Source organism: Thermobia domestica, chromosome 11 (genome assembly GCF_964235325.1).
Source record: "Thermobia domestica chromosome 11, izTheDome1.hap1.1, whole genome shotgun sequence".
NCBI lineage: Eukaryota > Metazoa > Arthropoda > Insecta > Zygentoma > Lepismatidae > Thermobia > Thermobia domestica.
This window is the reverse complement of record NC_137464.1, coordinates 27,534,369-27,554,598: the sequence shown is the minus strand read 5'-3', so window position 1 is coordinate 27,554,598 and position 20,230 is coordinate 27,534,369. Positions and strand designations below refer to the sequence as shown.

The following is a 20,230-nucleotide window of genomic DNA, read 5'->3' as shown; positions in this document are numbered from 1 at the left end:
CTGAGTCTTACTTCCTCGGGTCTCATATATCGGCCACCTGACCTGACTCAGTTACTCTTCCACCTGTGTTTATCTTTTCCAAACATCTGGAATCCACCCGTTGTTTATAATTGGAGATAATATGCTCTGAAGATATCTCTTTCAGTTAGTTTCTGATGAAGATAACGTTAAGTTGTCGAAACCGTTATACTGTATTTTAGTTTTAATAAATACTCTGGTCAGAAGTGTTAATTATCCCTTGAAAAATTTATCTTTCGTTGCTGGCGTTTTCAGTGTAGTCGCCGAATTGCATAGCACTCATGGATTATTGTGCATAGCAGCCAAATTGGCGACTGACCATGAAAATCTACTTTGTCGTCGACCAATCAACTAACGAAAATATTATCAATGCTGTGATACGAAGTTCGATGTTGTTAGTAAAGTCAACATGTTACAATATTTCTGGAACTTTCCACCAGAAATTTGACAATAGTGTGTCACAAGCTATTTGGCTTATACGAAACGTCAAATAGGCTACCGCGCAGTGTAGAACTTTTCTCTTTTTAGTAGGTCTAAATATACAAACAATTACAGAAGTAATGGCAAAGTCCGAATTATAATTAGGTTTCATCATTGAAGACAGAGCGTTTATTGAAACTTACCTCAATAGGTGGCGCAGTTTGACCTGGCGGGCAGTGATTCGGAAGAGCACGCGGATGGATGTTCGTCAAATCTTCGTAAATGACGCCATTTCCGTTCGTGACGTCACAGCGGTTTTGAGGCGACGTTTTGCACGGGAGAAAGTTTTGCATCTTTCTCTTGTGCCTGAAAATAAAAGAAAGAAAGAGAAAGTCGTTAATTATGTACATTACGCCTAATGATATGCTACACAACATAAATTATATTTCATATTTACTAAATTTACTTTCACAATGGATTAGGTTAAACCATTAGCAGAAAACAAATGATAGCTACACGTAATTTAGATAATAAATAATAATCTTATATACAGATGAGATATATTAGTAGTCATTTTACCTAGCACATCAGTGGCGGATCCAGGGGGGGGCGATCAGGGCTATTGTCCTGGGTCCGCCCCTGTAGCACATCCATAAGCCTATTATATAACCTAGATAATATTATGGCCTGGAGCACCGATGAAACATTGCCGATAGACGTTGCTTAGAGTCGATGGTAACCAATGAGTTAAGACAAAATATCATTTAAAACAATAATAATAAATAATGTTCGGATTTCAATGACCTCAGTGGCGGACTTACCATTAGGTACACTAGGTACACTTTAAAAGTAACTGACTCAAGACGAGTTGCACCTTTGTAAAAGAACGTGGTTTCAAATTGTTTACTAGTCAATTCTGGAATTTAGTTTTTTAAGAAAATAAACAAAAGAAAAAGAAAGAAAGAAAAAGAAAAGATCCATTCAAGTTCATACATACAGCTTCAATAAACTTTAGCTAAGTTGAGATTAAATGTATGTAGTTCAACGTTATGAAACCATTTCTGTGCATGCAGACTATGTTTAGTTTCTCATCACTGCTCAAATGGAAGGTTAGTTGCTAGCAAATAGACATTGTTTTGCACGCTTGTACAGAGACACAAAATTGCAATCTGGCACAACAGAGACAAAAAGAAGAAACCATACTGTACATACGCAATTCTCACTAACATTTTACTATATATATATATATATATATATATATATATATATATATATATATATACTCAACAAGATACATATACATGTATGCATGTATAACGTGATGCAGCAAGCAAAAGTTGGTGTCAGTGAACAGATGGTGTGGAATTTCCGTGGTTTTGGAACTCAAAAGTTACCTTAACAGCGGTCAGGAAATGTTATGACTTTTTGCTTTTGCTTTGTTTATTTAAACATTGTGTGTATGTGTGAGTGTGTGCATGTGAACTAAGCTTTTAAAGAATACACCAGTGCTGCCTGCACAATTATACTCGCTTTTATTCCACTAAACAGCTTTTCAAAACTTAACCTTTTCGGTAGGGAGAAAAAAAAACAATTTGTTCAGGAACATATGTTCACCAGAAGAAAAGTATTTCTTTTAAAAAATAAATAAATAAATAAATAAATAAATAAATAAATAATAAAAAGTTCAACATTTTCTTCTTTGAAAATGCATACAAATGAAGTTTTGAAACAATAGAAAAAAAATTGGTAACGTTCGTTCTAATTTTTGGAGTTTTACTTATTTTCGTAGTCACTTTAAGAGCCTGAATACAAAATTTAGCATTTTTCTTTTTCTTGGTTTTCATAAGTGAAAGGAGGTAATGAAATGTAACTTACCACAATCACAAATAATGTTATTCTTCAATAGAAAATATGGACCTGAAGAATTTTCAGTGTTGCCATCTATAGAAATTACAGTGTTCCAAGAATATTAATTCCCCCAAAATCTAAGTTAAGACAGCGACTAGAGGAACGAACTCAACCGCATTTGATTACTTATCATGTTGTCTTGGAATACTGTAAACTACTTTTTAATAATTGTTGTATTTAGTTTGTAATAAACAAAATAGTTTAAATATACAGTTATTAAAATTAGATAATGCTACTTAAAAAGTAGTTCACAGCAAACCAAAACAACATGATACGTAATCAAATGCAGTTGAGTTCGTTCCTCTAGTCGTTGCCTAAACTTAGATTTTGAGTGTATTGTTATTCTGCCAAAACTGTAATTTCTATAGATGGCAACACTGATAATTCTTAAGGTTCATATTTTCTGTTGTAGAATAACATTATCTATGATTGTGGTAAATTGCATTTCATTATCTCCTTTCACTTATAAATAAACAGGCAAAATAAAAATGGTAAATTTTGTTTTATTTTTAGTATGTCAGGATCTTAAGAACGTAAATAACACTAATTTAATTTTTTCGCATTCACTTGTATATTCCCTAATGATAAACATAGCCCATAATCATCTGCAATATTACAAAAGCTACTCGATTTTTCTTCTGACAGCGAGAATTAAGACTTCTTTCACATGTTCTTATTTCTTAAGTATTTTATTATTGAGATTTCACAGATGTTTGTGTATCATGTGAAAAAAAAAGCCACAATCTTTATTGATAGAAGAAGAAAAACCGTGAAGTTCTTGAAATACAACAGATGTTTCTGTACTATATATGTCTTTAAAAAACATAGAGGTGATCGTAAAAGATTCTGTCCAAAATCTATTGCCCAATACTAGGCATGAAATCTTTATGCAAATTTCATGGCTCAGTGTAATGTGAAGAGTTAGGGGGACTGTAACTTATCTGTATGTTTTCTTGTTTTCGCCTACTTATTCTTTCGATTAGTTCTTCTAATTTTCTTTTACTCATATTTATCAGGATCGCCCTAGTGAGCCTTATACGATTCTAATATTATTAGGATCACGTACCGAGTCTTATATGATTGTAATGTTATTAGGATAACCCTAGTGGGCAGTATAAGATAGTGATATTATTAGGATCTCTTAGTGGGTCTTACAAGACTGTAATATTATTAGGATCATGCTAGTGGACTTTACAAGATTGTATGGTAATATTATTAGGATCACCCTACTGTCTCTTAAAAGATTTAAATGTTATTAGGATCACGCTGGAGGGCCTTAAAAGATTGTAATATTATTAGGATAAACGCTAGTAGACCTTATAAGATTGTAATATTATTAGGATCACGCAAGTGAGACTTATGAGACTGTAAGTTATTAGGATCACACTAGTAAACATTATAAGATTGTAATATTATTAGGGTGACGCTAGTAGACCTTATAACATTCTAATGTTTTTAGGATCCAGCTAGTAGACCCTATAAGATTATAATAATATTAGAATCACGCTAGTAAACCTTAAATTTACTACAAGAATCTTTATAAGCCAGCAATCTCCACCCATGAAGTTATGGCTTAGTATGTCTACTAGGAACGCTACAAAATGGCCTAAGTCTCACAGCATATCCACCATGAAACGGGAGGGAAGGGCGGGCTTATTTACTAAAATCGTTACCAAAGGCGTAAGCCACCAGCATGTCACCACCATGGGAGGGAAGGGTGGGAATCAATTTTACTTAGGATCTTAACCCAGCTCTACACCATGGCAACCTAGCCACTCAGTGCCTATTTGGGGATGCAAAGATGAGTGCTACTAGGCGCCTTCCACTCACCATCTAGAATGAGTGGGCGAATTATAACTTAACTTGCAAGAGGTTTTCATATGGGGATTAAGCAAATAAATATACTTCCACTTCATTTAACATAAAACACTGTATTTCTAAAATCTGATGAATGAACTGTGAGATTTCTGAATGTTTGCTATAACGGATATTCGGAGTCATTTGCCAGTAAGGTATAGTACGATCAAGTATTGAGCTTTGAATTCTGACTCGGAGTCACACATACCTGGATAAATCTGTTGCTGTCCCACGTCGTTCTGGTGTTGAACTCTGCTCCTTAAGCTGACACTCCGTGTTGTTGAACGATGAAAGTATGCATTGAGGAATGGGCCTCTCAATGTAAATCTCCCTCGAAGTTCTGCGTCGTTAGAATATGTTGAAGTACAATGTACTGCTTTCTCCTATCATCTGGTTGATAATTCAATAGAACTTGGTTCTCCAGACTCGAACCCAAGTATCTTCAAAATCGATGAACCATCTTGGAACTCTCAGAACTACTCATCAAGAACTCAGAAACTAATCCTCTCGAACTCTCTAGGAAATCTCAGAAACTCTCCGAACTGTCTCTGAACTGTCTCTCAACTCTCTCTCAACTCTGTATCAACTCTCCATCAACTCTCTATCAACTCTCCCAAAACCTTCTCGTCCTGTGGTTTTGTTTGGCTGGGTCCAACTACCATCGTCTGCTTTTCCGTCTGCTGTGGCACGTGCGACACCGTTTTCACATGGAGAGACAAATTCCTTCCATGTGTCAAAACTCAAAACTGCAACCCTCGACACGTTCTGACTTCCCGATTCTAAGCAATCCTCCGTACATCCGTAATCTCATGAAATTCATAAAATCCCACAAATTCACGTTTTGTACAATTTCTAGAATCTGGCTAATGTGAGGAAAGACACATTGTCAACATTTCCTTCCTACATTGCCAGACACGTTACGATGACATTCTTATACACAACTGTTTACAATGAATTGCTGACACAACTATTAGCGAGATTGTGCAGCTTGCATTAACTTTACATATTCAACATTAAATTCCCATAACCTTACTTAACGATTTCGAGACATAAACATAACAATAAATCTAAAATATACAAATTATTATTCTCGAAAATCGAGTTCTTCCACCACATAGTAAAAAACCAAACACATAGTAAAATTAAAAATATTGGCAGTAATAAGTTCTTTAAAAGCATTTAATTATTACTTGTTCAATAAAAAATTTGAGCTGTACACCGATTGTAAAGCATTAAAATATTTACAAACGTCACCTAAATTAGCTCCAAAATTGGTAAAATAAAGTTTAAACTTAGCCCAATATAAATACACACCGGTGCATTGTCCTAAAAAAAAAAATCCTAACAATATTTTATCCAAAAACACAAACATCAAACCAACAATAAAAAATGTTAAATTAAAAACGTTGAAGGTGAATGCTAAAAATCTCCAAATTAATTTAACTTTTAATAAAAATATTAACATTAGTAAATTACAAAAAAAAAACTCATTTTTCGGACCGATCATGCATGCAATAAAACACCCAAAAAATGCTAATGTAAAAGCTGAGAAGCAGGCCCGATGGTATACAATAAAAACAATAAACTTTATAAAACACAAAGAATGGCAGGTGGTACAAAATTATTATTATATATTCCTTACGTGTTAAAAAAACAAGTATTCAAAAACCTCCATTGTTCAGTATATGGTGGCGAACATTTTTCGTACACAAAATGCTATAAACATGCTTTAAAAATAATATACTTTCCAAACATAAAAAATTCTTCATAAAAAAATAAAAAAATGCATAAGCTGTCAAATACAAAAAAAAACAAAAAAAATACCATTTCACGCTCAGACGTACCCCTTTTATGCTCCATTCCAATCAGTTGTGATGGATGAGGTCAAACCTTTTAAATTGTCTCGTAACAATAAAAATAAATACATTCTAATATTTGTTAATAATGCAACTAAATTTATTATCGCTAGAGCGGTACCCGCAGTAACGGCAAAAATCATTGCGCAGGTAATTTTCAAAAATTTAATTACAAAACATAAAGTTCCATCTCAACTTCATCTGGACAGGCTATCATCTCATCGTAGCCAAATAATAAAAAAAATGGCAAATAAGTTTAAAATGCAATTGCATTTTACAAATACAAACGCCCATTATTCTATAGGGAGTGCAGAGAGGGCCATTAACTCATTACAACAAGTAATAAAACATTACATTAATAAAAATTTTTCAAACTGGGACGAGATCTTGCCAAACACGTCCCATGGTGCAGATGTGTTGGGTTAATTTCCCAGTTAAAGAGTGTAAGCGTGAGTAAATCCCTCCCGTCCCACCCATGGTGAATTATGTGCGTTTAGTAAATTTAAACAGTAGTAAATTTAAATACCCTCCCTACCCGCCCATTCATGGTAAAGTTTGTTAAATTAGTATCTTAGTGTTAATGAAAACCACCCATCCCACCCTCGCTTTGATTCAGCTTAACTGTAAGACAAGTGAAACGACAGAGTTCGATTCTCGACCGAATAAAAGAAATGAGGATCGTATAAGGGAAAGGTTGCATCTCGAGGATGAGCCTATAATAAATTACGTATACGATATGCTTGTTTTGTGTGAGAGATTAGACGCTAACATGAATGATAAAAAGAAAATAGGGATAATTTTAGGTGGTCTTCAACCGTATTTTATGGAACGTGTAGGTACAAATTCATATTCGACGATTGATAAATTTGTAGAGGATCTTCAAAAAGTAGAGAAGAATAAGTGCAAAGTAGAGAAGCGCGTTAAACGGGAAAACGGAAAGGTTACCGTTAAAGATCTGTTAAAGAAGATGAGAGAGCAAGTAGAAGAGGAGGATAGCGATGTAGAAATTGATAAGTTGTTGTTAAAGAAAGAGATTAAACATAAGGAAGACGTGAAAGTTAAGCAAGAACCAACAAGTATTACTCAATTGAGTGAGCTAGAAAAGAAAATAGAAAATTTACAGTTGACATTAGCTGCGAATTTTCAGGACCGAAATAGTAAAGAGGATAGAAACGGTAGTAATTCGAAGCAAAACAGGAATAATAATAACTTTAGAGGAAATAGAAGTTTTCGGAATGGAGGAAGAAATTTTTATAAGAATAATGGAAATAGGAATTGGAATAGGAATGGTAATAATAATTATACTAGGAATAGAGGTTCTAACGGATATAATAATGGTAGAGGATTTCGAAGTAATTGGCGAAATAACAGAGGTGGAAGAAAGACAGGTTTCTGGCAACAAAGAGGAAACAGTTGTTGTGCGAATGGTGTTAATAGGCCAACATGGTGCCAAAATCATAGCCAAATAAATAATCCTGTACAGTATGTTCCGGTAGTACCGAACCAGATAAATGGTACAACTTATTATCAGGCTACAACGTCAAATAATTTAAACTAGGTCAAACTGTAAATGACAGAGGCACATTTACAGGGAGTAAAGTGAAAGTTAGAGAAATAGTAGCCTCTACGTTAATTGATAATAATATGCTCTATGTTCCGATAGAGGTAGATGGTAGATGTCATAAAGCTTTAATTGATACAGGATCGCAGATATCCATTGTAAACGAGAAACTAGTCCCTCCTAGTGCGAAGGTAATCCCTAGACCAACAAGGATTCGTGGAATAACACAGAATGTGTTAGTAGTGAATAAGATCGCTGTGATTAGATTTAAAATGGCCGGACAGACATTTCATTTGGAATTTCGCGTAGTAAAAGATTTTCCGTATCAAGTTTTGATCGGGAATGATTTTCTACAGAGTCAAAATTGCCAAATAAATTACGGTCAGAATAAATTGACATTGCAGAGATTTGGAAAGCCAAGATTAAGGAAAAGGGAAGAACTGGAATCTGTGACTGTGTCTGATAATGCAGCGTTAGGAATAAAATATTGTATTCGACCAAGATGGGTGTTAGGTCATAAGGTACGGTTGTTACCTAGGTCTAAGACTACGGTGGAAGTAAATTTGGTTAGTTCCTGGAATAACAGGGAATACTTGTTGGAACCGGATAGGAAGATAGAAGCCCAATACAATGTGTTGATTCCCCGTGCACTTTTATCGGAGGAAAATAACAAGATCGAGATTATTAATCCATCTAATAGAGCAGTTTTATTGAAACCGAATATAACATTAGGAAAAGCTGAAGAATGTGTGGATGAAGAGCAATTGAAGAGTGAAGGATTATCAGCCGAGGATATTGATAGTATTTTAAGATCTCGTAGAAATTTTGATAAATCTAGATTGAAATTTGGGAATGAAACGAAACCGGAAATTAGGAATAGAATTGAGAGTTTGTGCTATGATTTTGCGGATGTTTTTGCATGGCAGGATGACGAATTAGGCCAAGTAAAATATTTTGAGCATCATATTGAGTTAGAAACAAAGGTACCATTTAGACGTCACCAATATCCGATTCCCATAGCGTTAAGAGATAAAGTTAAGGAACAAATTAACATTTTGTTGAGACAAGGAATAATTGAAGAAAGTTCCAGCGCTTATAACTCTCCAATGTTGTTTATACAAAAACCGTCAGGGGGTATTCGTGCAGTTTTGGACTGCCGTTTTTTGAATAAATGCGTCAAGTTGCATAGCATTGCGCTGCCTCCGATCCATCAAATTTTAACGTGTATGGGAGGACACAAATATTTTAGTATTTTGGACGTAAAATCGGCTTATCATCAAGTGCCTATTTCTGAGGAGTCACGGGAGTATACTTCATTCAATATACCAGGCGTAGGAGCTTATCAGTATCGTGTTTTACCGATGGGATATTTACAATCACCCGCCATATATACAAAGATAATGGCGATGACCCTGGCAAATGTAAATCCAGAGTCAGTTTCCTATTATATGGACGATGTATTTATTTATACGAACAATCAGGAGAAAATGGTAGATGTACTTCAATCAGTTTTCAAAAGATTGAGACATTACGGACTCAAACTATCTGTAGAAAAATGCCAGTTCATAGAAAGGAAAATTATGGCTCTGGGACACATTGTCAGTGACGCAGGATACGAGGTTAGCCCGAAGATAATTCAGGCGATAAAAGCATGTAAGTCTCCGAATAATGTAAAGCAGTTAAAATCTTTTCTTGGTTTAACTAATTATGTTCGAAAATTCTGTAAGGATTATGCCAAAATCATATCAGCGTTTCAACCTATTTTGAAGAAGGGTCATAAGTTCGAATGGAATGAATCTTACCAGCAGGCGTTTGATCAATTAAAATCAGCACTAATGAATGCACCATTGCTAGCTCCATTTAGGGAAGATTTAGACACAAGAGTGTACACAGATGCATCGACTAGTTCGATTGGTGGAGTATTAATGCAAAAACAAACTAATGGTGAATGGACACCAGTAGCTTATTACAGTCGCGTGTTACGTCCACAGGAGAAGACCAGGCACATAGTGGAATTAGAGATATTGGCAGTAATAAGTTCTTTAAGAGCATTTAATTATTACTTGTTCAATAAAGAATTTGAGCTGTACACCGATTGTAAGGCATTGAAGTATTTGCAAACGTCACCTAAATTAGCTCCGAAATTGGTAAGATGGAGTTTGGACTTAGCCCAATATAAGTACACACCGGTGCATTGTCCTAGAGAAAAGAATCCTAGCGATATTTTGTCCAGGAACACAGACATCGAACCGACGATAGAAGATGTTGAGTTAGAAACGTTGAAGGTGAATGCTGAAGATCTCCAAGTTAATTTGACTTTTGATAAGGATATTAACGTTGGCGAATTACAGAGAAAAGACTCATTTTTCGGACCGATCATGCATGCAATAGAACACCCAGAGGATGCTGATGTAAAAGCTGAGAAGCAGGCCCGATGGTATACAGTAAAGGACGATAGACTTTATAGAACACAAAGAATGGCAGGTGGTACAAAATTATTATTATGTATTCCTTACGTGTTAAGAGAACAAGTATTCAAGAACCTCCATTGTTCAGTATATGGAGGCGGACATTTTTCGTACACGAAATGCTATAAACGTGCTTTAAAAGTAATATACTTTCCGAACATGAAGAAATTCTTCATGGAGAAGATAGGAGAATGCATAAGCTGTCAGATACAGAAAAGGAAGACAGGAAGAGTACCATTTCACGCTCAGACGTACCCCTTTTATGCTCCATTTCAGTCAGTTGTGATGGATGAGGTCGGACCTTTTAAATTGTCTCGTAACAATAGAAATAAGTACATTCTAGTGTTTGTTGATAATGCAACTAGATTTGTTATCGCTAGAGCGGTACCCGCAGTAACGGCAGAGATCGTTGCGCAGGTAATTTTCGAAGATTTGATTACGAAACATGGGGTTCCATCTCAACTTCATCTGGACAGGCTATCATCTCATCGTAGCCGAATAGTGGAAGAAATGGCAGATAAATTTGGAATGCAATTGCATTTTGCGAATACAAGCGCCCATTATTCTATAGGGAGTGCAGAGAGGGCCATTGGCTCATTACAACAGGTAATGAAGCATTACATTGATAAGGATTTTTCAAACTGGGACGAGATCTTGCCAAGTTTGATATTTACTATTAATACGCAAGTGCATGATGGTACTGGTTTTTCACCATACTATCTTTTGCATGGAGTTGAACCAAGAACGTTTCTTGAGCAGGACTTAGACATTCCTTGCGAATACGTCGACAATGAGGTGAGACTTCAGAGCATAAAAGAGGCACGCCAGCTAGCGTACAAAAATTTGCAGAGAAGATTCAGAGCTCAGAAGAAGCAAATAGAGAAAAAGTTTGATCAACCGAGTTTTGAAATTGGTCAGAAGGTATTAATAAGGGAAATGCCGAGAGCAGGTTTGCCCGCATGTTTTGGTAACCGTTATAATACTAAAGGGGTAATAGTGGACAAGATAAACAACAATTCATACAAGGTACAGTATGAAACGAAAAATGGTGAAAAGAAAAGTGATACTATAGACTTAAGACGTTTAAAATTATTCGTAGAAAGTAAAAATGGTGAAAGGTATGGTGAGACAGATCAAACATCAGGTGGTGATGAATAAAAAATTTTGATTTGGTGGAAAAAAAAGTTTTTTTAAATATTAACATAGGGTCTAATGTAACTATGGTACAAATTGGGTCTACCGATGAAGAGTCAGAAAGGGGGCTCTTTCTCAACCAAACCCTAATCCGAGATTGGAGGAAATGCTAATCTCCATCAGGAAATTTCCCGAATCGATAGACACTTTTTGAGTTATAGTTACTAGAATTGTAAAAAAAAAATAAAAATAAAAAGTATGGAGTGTAAAATTAAAAGTATTGAGTAAAATCAGGTGATACCTGGAAAGAAAAATAAAAATAAAATACATAGGAATGAAATACATTGTTGATAGTAGACTAAAATATAAATAAATAAATAAACAATAACAGGAAATTAATATTAGGTTTTACTAATTCCAGAATTTTATTCAAGACTGAAAAGGAAACATTAGAATATGGAAATAACAATGTGGGTGATCTATATAAAATTGATAATTATGGTTCATGTTGCGAAGTCAGAAGATCATCATCAAGTAACTATGAAGGACGTAGGGGTAGCCCTAACACAAGATTCATTGGCTGTTCATGCGTCAAATATAGTATATACAACCATTCGATTACATGTTAATTTTCACGAAGCTGTGCCGATGCACAGAGTGTGTAGTGAATCATATGATATTCTGGAAGAATACGCAGAAAAGGAAAAACAATTTAGACTCAATATGATAAATTCAATACCATGTCAGTTTGTATTCGTAAATGGTAGTTCTAAATGTATAGAGGGAGCAAGGACTAAACGTTCGATTTGGTCAATGTTATTAGGATTTGGGTCTATAGGGTTGTCAACCTATAACCTAATACACACACAACAGTTGTCGACCTCAATTCAAAAATTGTCCGAACATGAAAATGTATTGGCTGAGGAAATTCATAAATTAAAAATAGCGCATAACGAAGAAATTTCAATAATGCATGGTGTGGTAGTTAAGGTACATCATGTTCTTCAAAATGTAAGGAGTAAATTGCAAGAAATGTATTGTTACTTGCAGCAAGCACAGAGAAAAATTTTGACTAATCTATTTTCTCATTTAGCTAGAGAAAGAGTAACTAAAATATTCAACGATATACTTAGCAACCAATTATCATATCATATTTTGTCAAACTTAGACGTGAATAAATTTATAAATAGTCATGATATTTTGAAGTATTCAATTTATCGTTCTGATATAGGAATGTTTTATCGAGTATCGTCGATTTATTTAATGAAATATGACTATGATGAAAACAACATCGACTTATTATTAAAAACGCCAATTGTTTACGAAAATACAGTTTCGAAAATGTTTAATGTAATTTCTATGGGTTATCTAACGAACAACTTTAGAACGTACTATAAGTTACCGGAAGTGGTATACTTAGCCAATGGAATATATCACACACTCGATCGATCGAAATGTGAATTTAAGAGTTTTTTGTATTTTTGTGAGCAGATAACATTGGATGATACTGCTAAATGCTTGAATAACATTGTGTTCAATGGATCGTTAAGTGGTTGCGAACAACAAACCGAGAAATACCTAGGCAAGGTAGTGTACAGATATACTCATGCTGGAGTATTATACTCATCCTTGGTAGAAGGATATGTGACTAAGCTAGGTAAACATCATGAAGTTACATCGACGAAAGTAAATTATGGGAACAATTGCTCGTACTTTATTGATTACAGTTCATTTGATAACCTAATTTTTGGAGAATTGGCAATTCCAACTAGAAAAGTAATAAGCGTAAACAATAAGCATTTAAGTTTGATAGGGAATTGGACGCTAAAGCAATTAAATTTTAGTATACATCATGAGGAACTCAACAATCTAGCTGAAAATTTATTAAAACTGAAAGTGGATACCACTGTACCACTACTAATAATTAGGACGAATTACATAATGTATGTAATAGCAGGAATCATATTGGTATTAATTATTTCAGTCATTGCATTAATAATGTTGTATTGCAGACTGTATAAATCGATAAGAAAATATAAAGTAGAAAATAGTGAACCATAATAATCATAATAATAATAATAATAATAACAACAATAATAATAATAACATTATTTAGGATCATATTGTATAAGATTTGTTTGTATTTCATGAACCACTATGAGAAAAGTTTAGAAAAGGTTGTAAACCAATTCATAAACATTGGAATTAATTTTGGAAATTTTGAAAAAAAAAAAATAAAACTAGGAAATTGAATGTAAACAAACATGAAATATGTCAAAGTGTATTTAGATCATGCATTCCATACTCACCAAACAGCCATCACCAAGTGTAAACACCATCACCATATGAAGGTATAAGGTTATGTAAACAAAGTCTATAGTCTATGATAGTCCATAATAGTTATACTACCCAAACCGGTTGTATTGTAGTACGGTATACCAAACGATGTCCCATTTCCGTATAAAGTGTGAATGAAATGAAGAAAAGAGTGAAATAAGGATAGAAATAGATGAGAAATAGGTTACCTAGATGAATCTAGGATAGTGACATCAATCATCGATAGATAAAGTCTGAAAACATTTAAATATTCAAGAAGGGATAAGGAAAATAAATGTAGAAAGTAATAATATTAGTAATAACAACACTAAAGAATAGTTAAAAATAGATAAAAATAGACAAAATAGTAATAGGTTACTATTATAGTAATAAGAGAGAGTATATATGTATAAATATTACAAGTAGTTTTAGAAAATAGTGAATAATGAATTTTATAGTGTAAGAAAATAATGAATTAAAAAGGTTAAAAGATGAAAATAAGCATAGATAATGCTAGAAATAATTCACAAATAGTGTTAAAGAATGTTTAGTGTATGTACTAATAACGTATTTATTTATTATTCTTAAAGTCCGAAAAATTTTGGTAAATTTTAGAGAAGAAAAGAAAAGAAAATAATGTATTTTATTATAATTAATAATAATCAATCAATATTGATTGAAAAGATTCATTAAAAGCATTAATTTTAGTGGGCAATGTAATTGGTAAACGATATGAGCAAGGCTCACATGGTATTTTGTATGGGTTTGCGTTAAACAACAGTAATACTCTGAGCAGCTGGAGGAGAGAATGAGAAATGAGACCTGTGCGAGAGAGTAACTCCGCGCGAGGCTACGCTAATCTCCACTCCAGGCCCCGTGCACATGGTAATCTCGAATGGTTCCGAGTGAACACGAGCGGACACGAACAGGATTTGCTTCGTTCCAGCCGCGTTGAAGCGCCCGCAGCTTCAATTTTAATCCTAGTCCCAGCGTAAATTCATATAATATACTTTTAGAAATTCAAGGAAAATTAGTATTTAATAAATTTATTCATATTTAACCACGTAAATGATTAAAATAAGGTTCAAACTAAATAAATACGTACGAAATAAGTGGTAAAAGCTTAAATATAGAGAGATATAGCGAGTATAATTTAATGCTATATTTATGATAGAAAAAGAGTAAAAAAACATGAGTTTTAAGTGTGAAATATAGTCTCCAAGTTATGGTTTGACAGACTTCACACATAGCTAAAGTTTTAATCGTCAGGCACAATGATTACTAGGAAAGTAACAACGGTGCTCGACACAGAGAGAACAAAATAAGACTGCTTCGAAAAATACGCGATTTTAGAACGCTATAAGTGAAGGCAGACACAAGATAGATATTTTAATAATTTAATTAACTATAATAAATGTACTTTTCTACGAATTTTAAGTAGGCCTATCCCGACTTTATCTATTTCTCGTCTATTTCGGATAATATCCGAAAGTGAAGGAAATGGACATCAATACAATATTATTATTAATATCAGCGTTAGTTTTAGGAAGTGTATTAGTAGTAATAGTAATTATAACATGTTATATTTTGTTAAAATTAAATAGTATAGAGAGAAAATACGAAAATAGTGTAAGAAATAGTAAAAATAGTGTAAGATCAAACATAGATGTAGAAATAAATGGTAGAGATGAGTCTGAGACTTACGCAGTTTCCCATGCATCACCAATTTATGCCACTATTTTTAACAAGAGCAAATCTACACTAAAAACTATTCCACAAAGCACTGAAATCACTATTTTTAAGAATTTGCCAGATGGTAGTATAGTAGATTTTGGTAAGAGCACTGAAACTGAACGGAAACACACACAATTACACCACATTACCACAGAAGATGAGAAAGACACTAATACATCAATGGGACACTGTAAATACACGAAAACCGACGTTTTCAACGATGATTCCGACAAACACGGGAAAACTGAGTGCCCGAAAAAGATGGAAAGTGAATTCTTTTATGCGTGTGACATAGTGGTACTGTAAAACAAAGTGTTTTAAAACGAATAGTGTAATAATTTCGACGCAATATTAGCACTCGATGTTATCCAGTCAATGGTGACGCGTGAATAGAAGGCAGGAAGTTGAATTAACCTTGACAAAGCTTGATTGAAAAACTGTTGAGCTTGCAGTTACTAGGCTGTATGAAGTGTCAGGATTTCCAATGCCCTGCTGCAGGATTTTTCTTTCTGTTCAGATTAAATATCAGTGAATAAAATTTTTATGAAAATAAAACATTAATATTTTCAAGTTTTATAGTGCAAATGTGAATATGTTAATTACATATGTTCTAAATAATTATGTTATAAGTTTTGATTTTACAGTTCCATCCAAGGAGAGGTGGAAAGAGACGAAGTTAAAACATTACTGATACGGCCAATAACTTCATTGGTTGGCAAGTATGAACATTCAGAGTAATGGAAGTTTTTGGTAATACGACACTATAAAAGCGTTGTCGCTAAGAGGAGATAACTCAAGAGTACTTGCAAATGTATGTATGATCACTCTTGACAAAAGGTGATGTGCAAGTAGTTTAGTAAAAACTCGCTAGATGCCGCGAGGATATACTTTGCTACATCACATTTCAAATATTGTATTTTATAATTTTAGGAAGTAATAGAAAATTAAATTAAAAATTCAAAGAGATATATATTATGAATACATGTTAGGTGAAGGAATATCGATTACTATTTGTATAATTTATTTTGCATAATAATACATGTTTTATTTCATTTCAAGTTGATATTTATCTTTAATATGGTGTCAGTGTATATTATGTACAGGGTGTTTATAGAAAATCGCCCTCTTACGATGTCGAATTTGGTTTGCGGAGCAACCAAGTTTTAAGGGGGGACATGTGGAAGAACTCGATTTTCGAGAATAATAATTTGTATATTTTAGATTTATTGTTATGTTTATGTCTCGAAATCGTTAAGTAAGGTTATGGGAATTTAATGTTGAATATGTAAAGTTAATGCAAGCTGCACAATCTCGCTAATAGTTGTGTCAGCAATTCATTGTAAACAGTTGTGTATAAGAATGTCATCGTAACGTGTCTGGCAATGTAGGAAGGAAATGTTGACAATGTGTCTTTCCTCACATTAGCCAGATTCTAGAAATTGTACAAAACGTGAATTTGTGGGATTTTATGAATTTCATGAGATTACGGATGTACGGAGGATTGCTTAGAATCGGGAAGTCAGAACGTGTCGAGGGTTGCAGTTTTGAGTTTTGACACATGGAAGGAATTTGTCTCTCCATGTGAAAACGGTGTCGCACGTGCCACAGCAGACGGAAAAGCAGACGATGGTAGTTGGACCCAGCCAAACAAAACCACAGGACGAGAAGGTTTTGGGAGAGTTGATAGAGAGTTGATGGAGAGTTGATACAGAGTTGAGAGAGAGTTGAGAGACAGTTCAGAGACAGTTCGGAGAGTTTCTGAGATTTCCTAGAGAGTTCGAGAGGATTAGTTTCTGAGTTCTTGATGAGTAGTTCTGAGAGTTCCAAGATGGTTCATCGATTTTGAAGATACTTGGGTTCGAGTCTGGAGAACCAAGTTCTATTGAATTATCAACCAGATGATAGGAGAAAGCAGTACATTGTACTTCAACATATTCTAACGACGCAGAACTTCGAGGGAGATTTACATTGAGAGGCCCATTCCTCAATGCATACTTTCATCGTTCAACAACACGGAGTGTCAGCTTAAGGAGCAGAGTTCAACACCAGAACGACGTGGGACAGCAACAGATTTATCCAGGTATGTGTGACTCCGAGTCAGAATTCAAAGCTCAATACTTGATCGTACTATACCTTACTGGCAAATGACTCCGAATATCCGTTATAGCAAACATTCAGAAATCTCACAGTTCATTCATCAGATTTTAGAAATACAGTGTTTTATGTTAAATGAAGTGGAAGTATATTTATTTGCTTAATCCCCATATGAAAACCTCTTGCAAGTTAAGTTATAATTCGCCCACTCATTCTAGATGGTGAGTGGAAGGCGCCTAGTAGCACTCATCTTTGCATCCCCAAATAGGCACTGAGTGGCTAGGTTGTCAAAGATTATAATAATATTAGAATCACGCTAGTAAACCTTATAAGATTGTAATATTATTAGGATCACGCAAGTGGGACTTATAAGACTTTAATGTTATTAGGATCACACTAGTAAACGTTATAAGATTGTAATATTATTAGGGTGACCTAGTAGGTCTTATAAGATTGTAATGTTATCACGGTGACGCTAGTAGGCCTTATAGGATTGTAATGTTATTAGGATCACGCTAGTAGACCTTATAACATTGTAATATTATTAGGATCACGCTAGTGAGCCTTGTAAGATTGTAATATTATTAGGATCACGCTAGTAGACTTTATAAGATTGTAATGTTACTACATCAGTTATTCCACACGATAACTCTTGAACGGAAGCGAATTTTTTGAATAGACAACTAGAGTTCGGCCGAGTTCCTTAACGGATTAAAATCCGTCAACAACTTCACACCTAACGGTGACTTTTTAACGGTGGTTATCCATATCCCATTCATTCATAATTATATGTTTCGCGTGATTTTCTTTACTGTTTTTAGCAGAGTTTATCATCGTGCTTCTTGAACCTTCAGGAGAGATTTTATTTCATTTTTAAAATACATTTGGCAAGGTATTATTCCCGAAAATTGTATGAACATTGGTAAAAATCAGTTCTTTGATAAATCAATTTAGAATTAAAGGAAATCAGTGAAAGAAATCCTGAAGTTGGCATTGAAAATGAGTTACATGCCAAAGTGAGAACATCACTGTACAAGACAAATAAATAAATAAATAAAACAAGCGATTTCGCTAAATATTTCATCAGATACGGAGAAAAGAAATAGAAAAATTTATGTTTAAGTTTTACGTCCTATGGCTATGCGCTGTATGCTAAAGGGGACGGATAATTAACGAAAATGGATGATTATGAAATAAATTGATAGAATGAGAATGTGAGAGGAGAAAGGGAGAACTCGGAGAAAATCTTCAAATACAATGTTATCCAACACAAACTCACATAGCGTGCGATGGATTCAAGGATCCTTCTACCAGAGGTAAGTGCTCAGCACTGAATCATCGTGCCCCTATGAAAAAAGAAAGAAAAAGTAAAGAATATAAAAGTAGCAAATCTCTCTATTTTCAATATGGGAACACAATCATGTGATGCTACTTTAATATGGTGCCCATCTAGATCCTACACAGGTAATCGTTTGCTCCTTAATTTTTCCTATTTTTCTTTTCTCTTTCTACCCTCATCTGATGAAGAATTTAACGAATATATTTATAGACTACTTGTGTGTGTGTGTGTTTTGCGATAATGCTGACACTATTTTGTAGTAAGTTATCCTTTGTATACTCCATATTCGAGGTGTGAACGCTGCTTTTATATTTAGTGTCATCCAGTGGCGTACGCAGAATTTCATCAAAGAAGGATCAACCTCCTAAGTTCATACAATTTCAGGTATATATATATATATATATACCTGAAATTGAATGAACTTAGGAGGTTGATCCTTCTTTGATGAAATTCTGCGTACGCCACTGGATGACACTAAATATAAAAGCAGCGTTCAAACCTCGAATATGGAATATACATAGAGAGAGAGAGAGAGAGGTGGATCCAGGGGGCTACAGGCCCCCCCCCCTTGACGTTCAGGTATAAACTGGATAAAATGGGCTTAAATCCTGCTTTACACTGGATAAAGCTGCAAACTGTGGTTTAGCGCCTCCCTTCATCATATCCTGGATCCGCCACTGTATATACACCCGTATATATATATATATATATATATATATATATATATATATATATATATATATATATATATATATATCTTAATATGGTAAATCTTTGGTTTTACATAATATTTTGTTTACGAGGCGTTTAAACCCCGACTCCCCCTTGCGTATGCCACCGGCGCTGTCAAGGAACGTATAGTAGATGCTATCTGGCACATTTTCTATACGTTTCATATTCTTTCTTGTCTTTAAGTTATTCAATATTAAAAGAAAAAAAGTAGAATTGAGCTTAACAAAAAGGCTCAAGTGTAAATCCGCAGAATCAAGAAAATAGATTAAGCAAGAGGCTTAAGAATCAAGAATCAAGAAAGTAGGATTGAGTTTAATATAGAGGCTTAAGTATAAATAAAAAAGGGTAGAGTTGATCTTAGCAAAGAGGCTTAAGTGTATACCCGCAGAATCAAAAAGTAAGGATAAGCTTAACAAACTGGCTTAAGTGTAAATCTGTAGAATCAAGAAAGTAGGATTGAGCTTAACAAAGAGGCTTAAGCGTAAATCCGTAGAATCAAAAAAGTAGGGTTGAGCTTAAAAAAAGAGGCTTAAATATAAATCTGCAGAATCACAAAAGATAATGGTTGAGCTTAACAAAGAGGCTTAAGTGTAAATCCGCAGAATCAAAAAAGTAGGGTTGAGCTTAACAAAGAGGCTTAAATATAAATCTGCAGAATCAAAGAAGTAGGACTGAGCTTAACAAAGAGGCTTAAGTATAAATAAAAAAAGGGTAGAGTTGATCTTAGCAAAGGGGCTTAAGTGTAAATCTGCAAAATCAAGAAAGATAATGCTTGAGCTTAACAAAGAGGCTT

General features: G+C 34.2%; 1 protein-coding gene across 1 annotated transcript in view; it reads right to left on the bottom strand.

The window, feature by feature from the left end:
- The window catches only part of pxb (putative Hedgehog signaling attenuator pxb), a 443,477-nt gene that overhangs the window by 23,945 nt on the left and 399,302 nt on the right, over positions 1–20,230 (bottom strand). Inside the window, exon 4 of the mRNA XM_081730272.1 lies at positions 642–804. Coding sequence (XP_081586398.1) covers positions 642–804 — 163 coding nt within the window. The remainder of the gene's footprint in view (positions 1–641; positions 805–20,230) is intronic.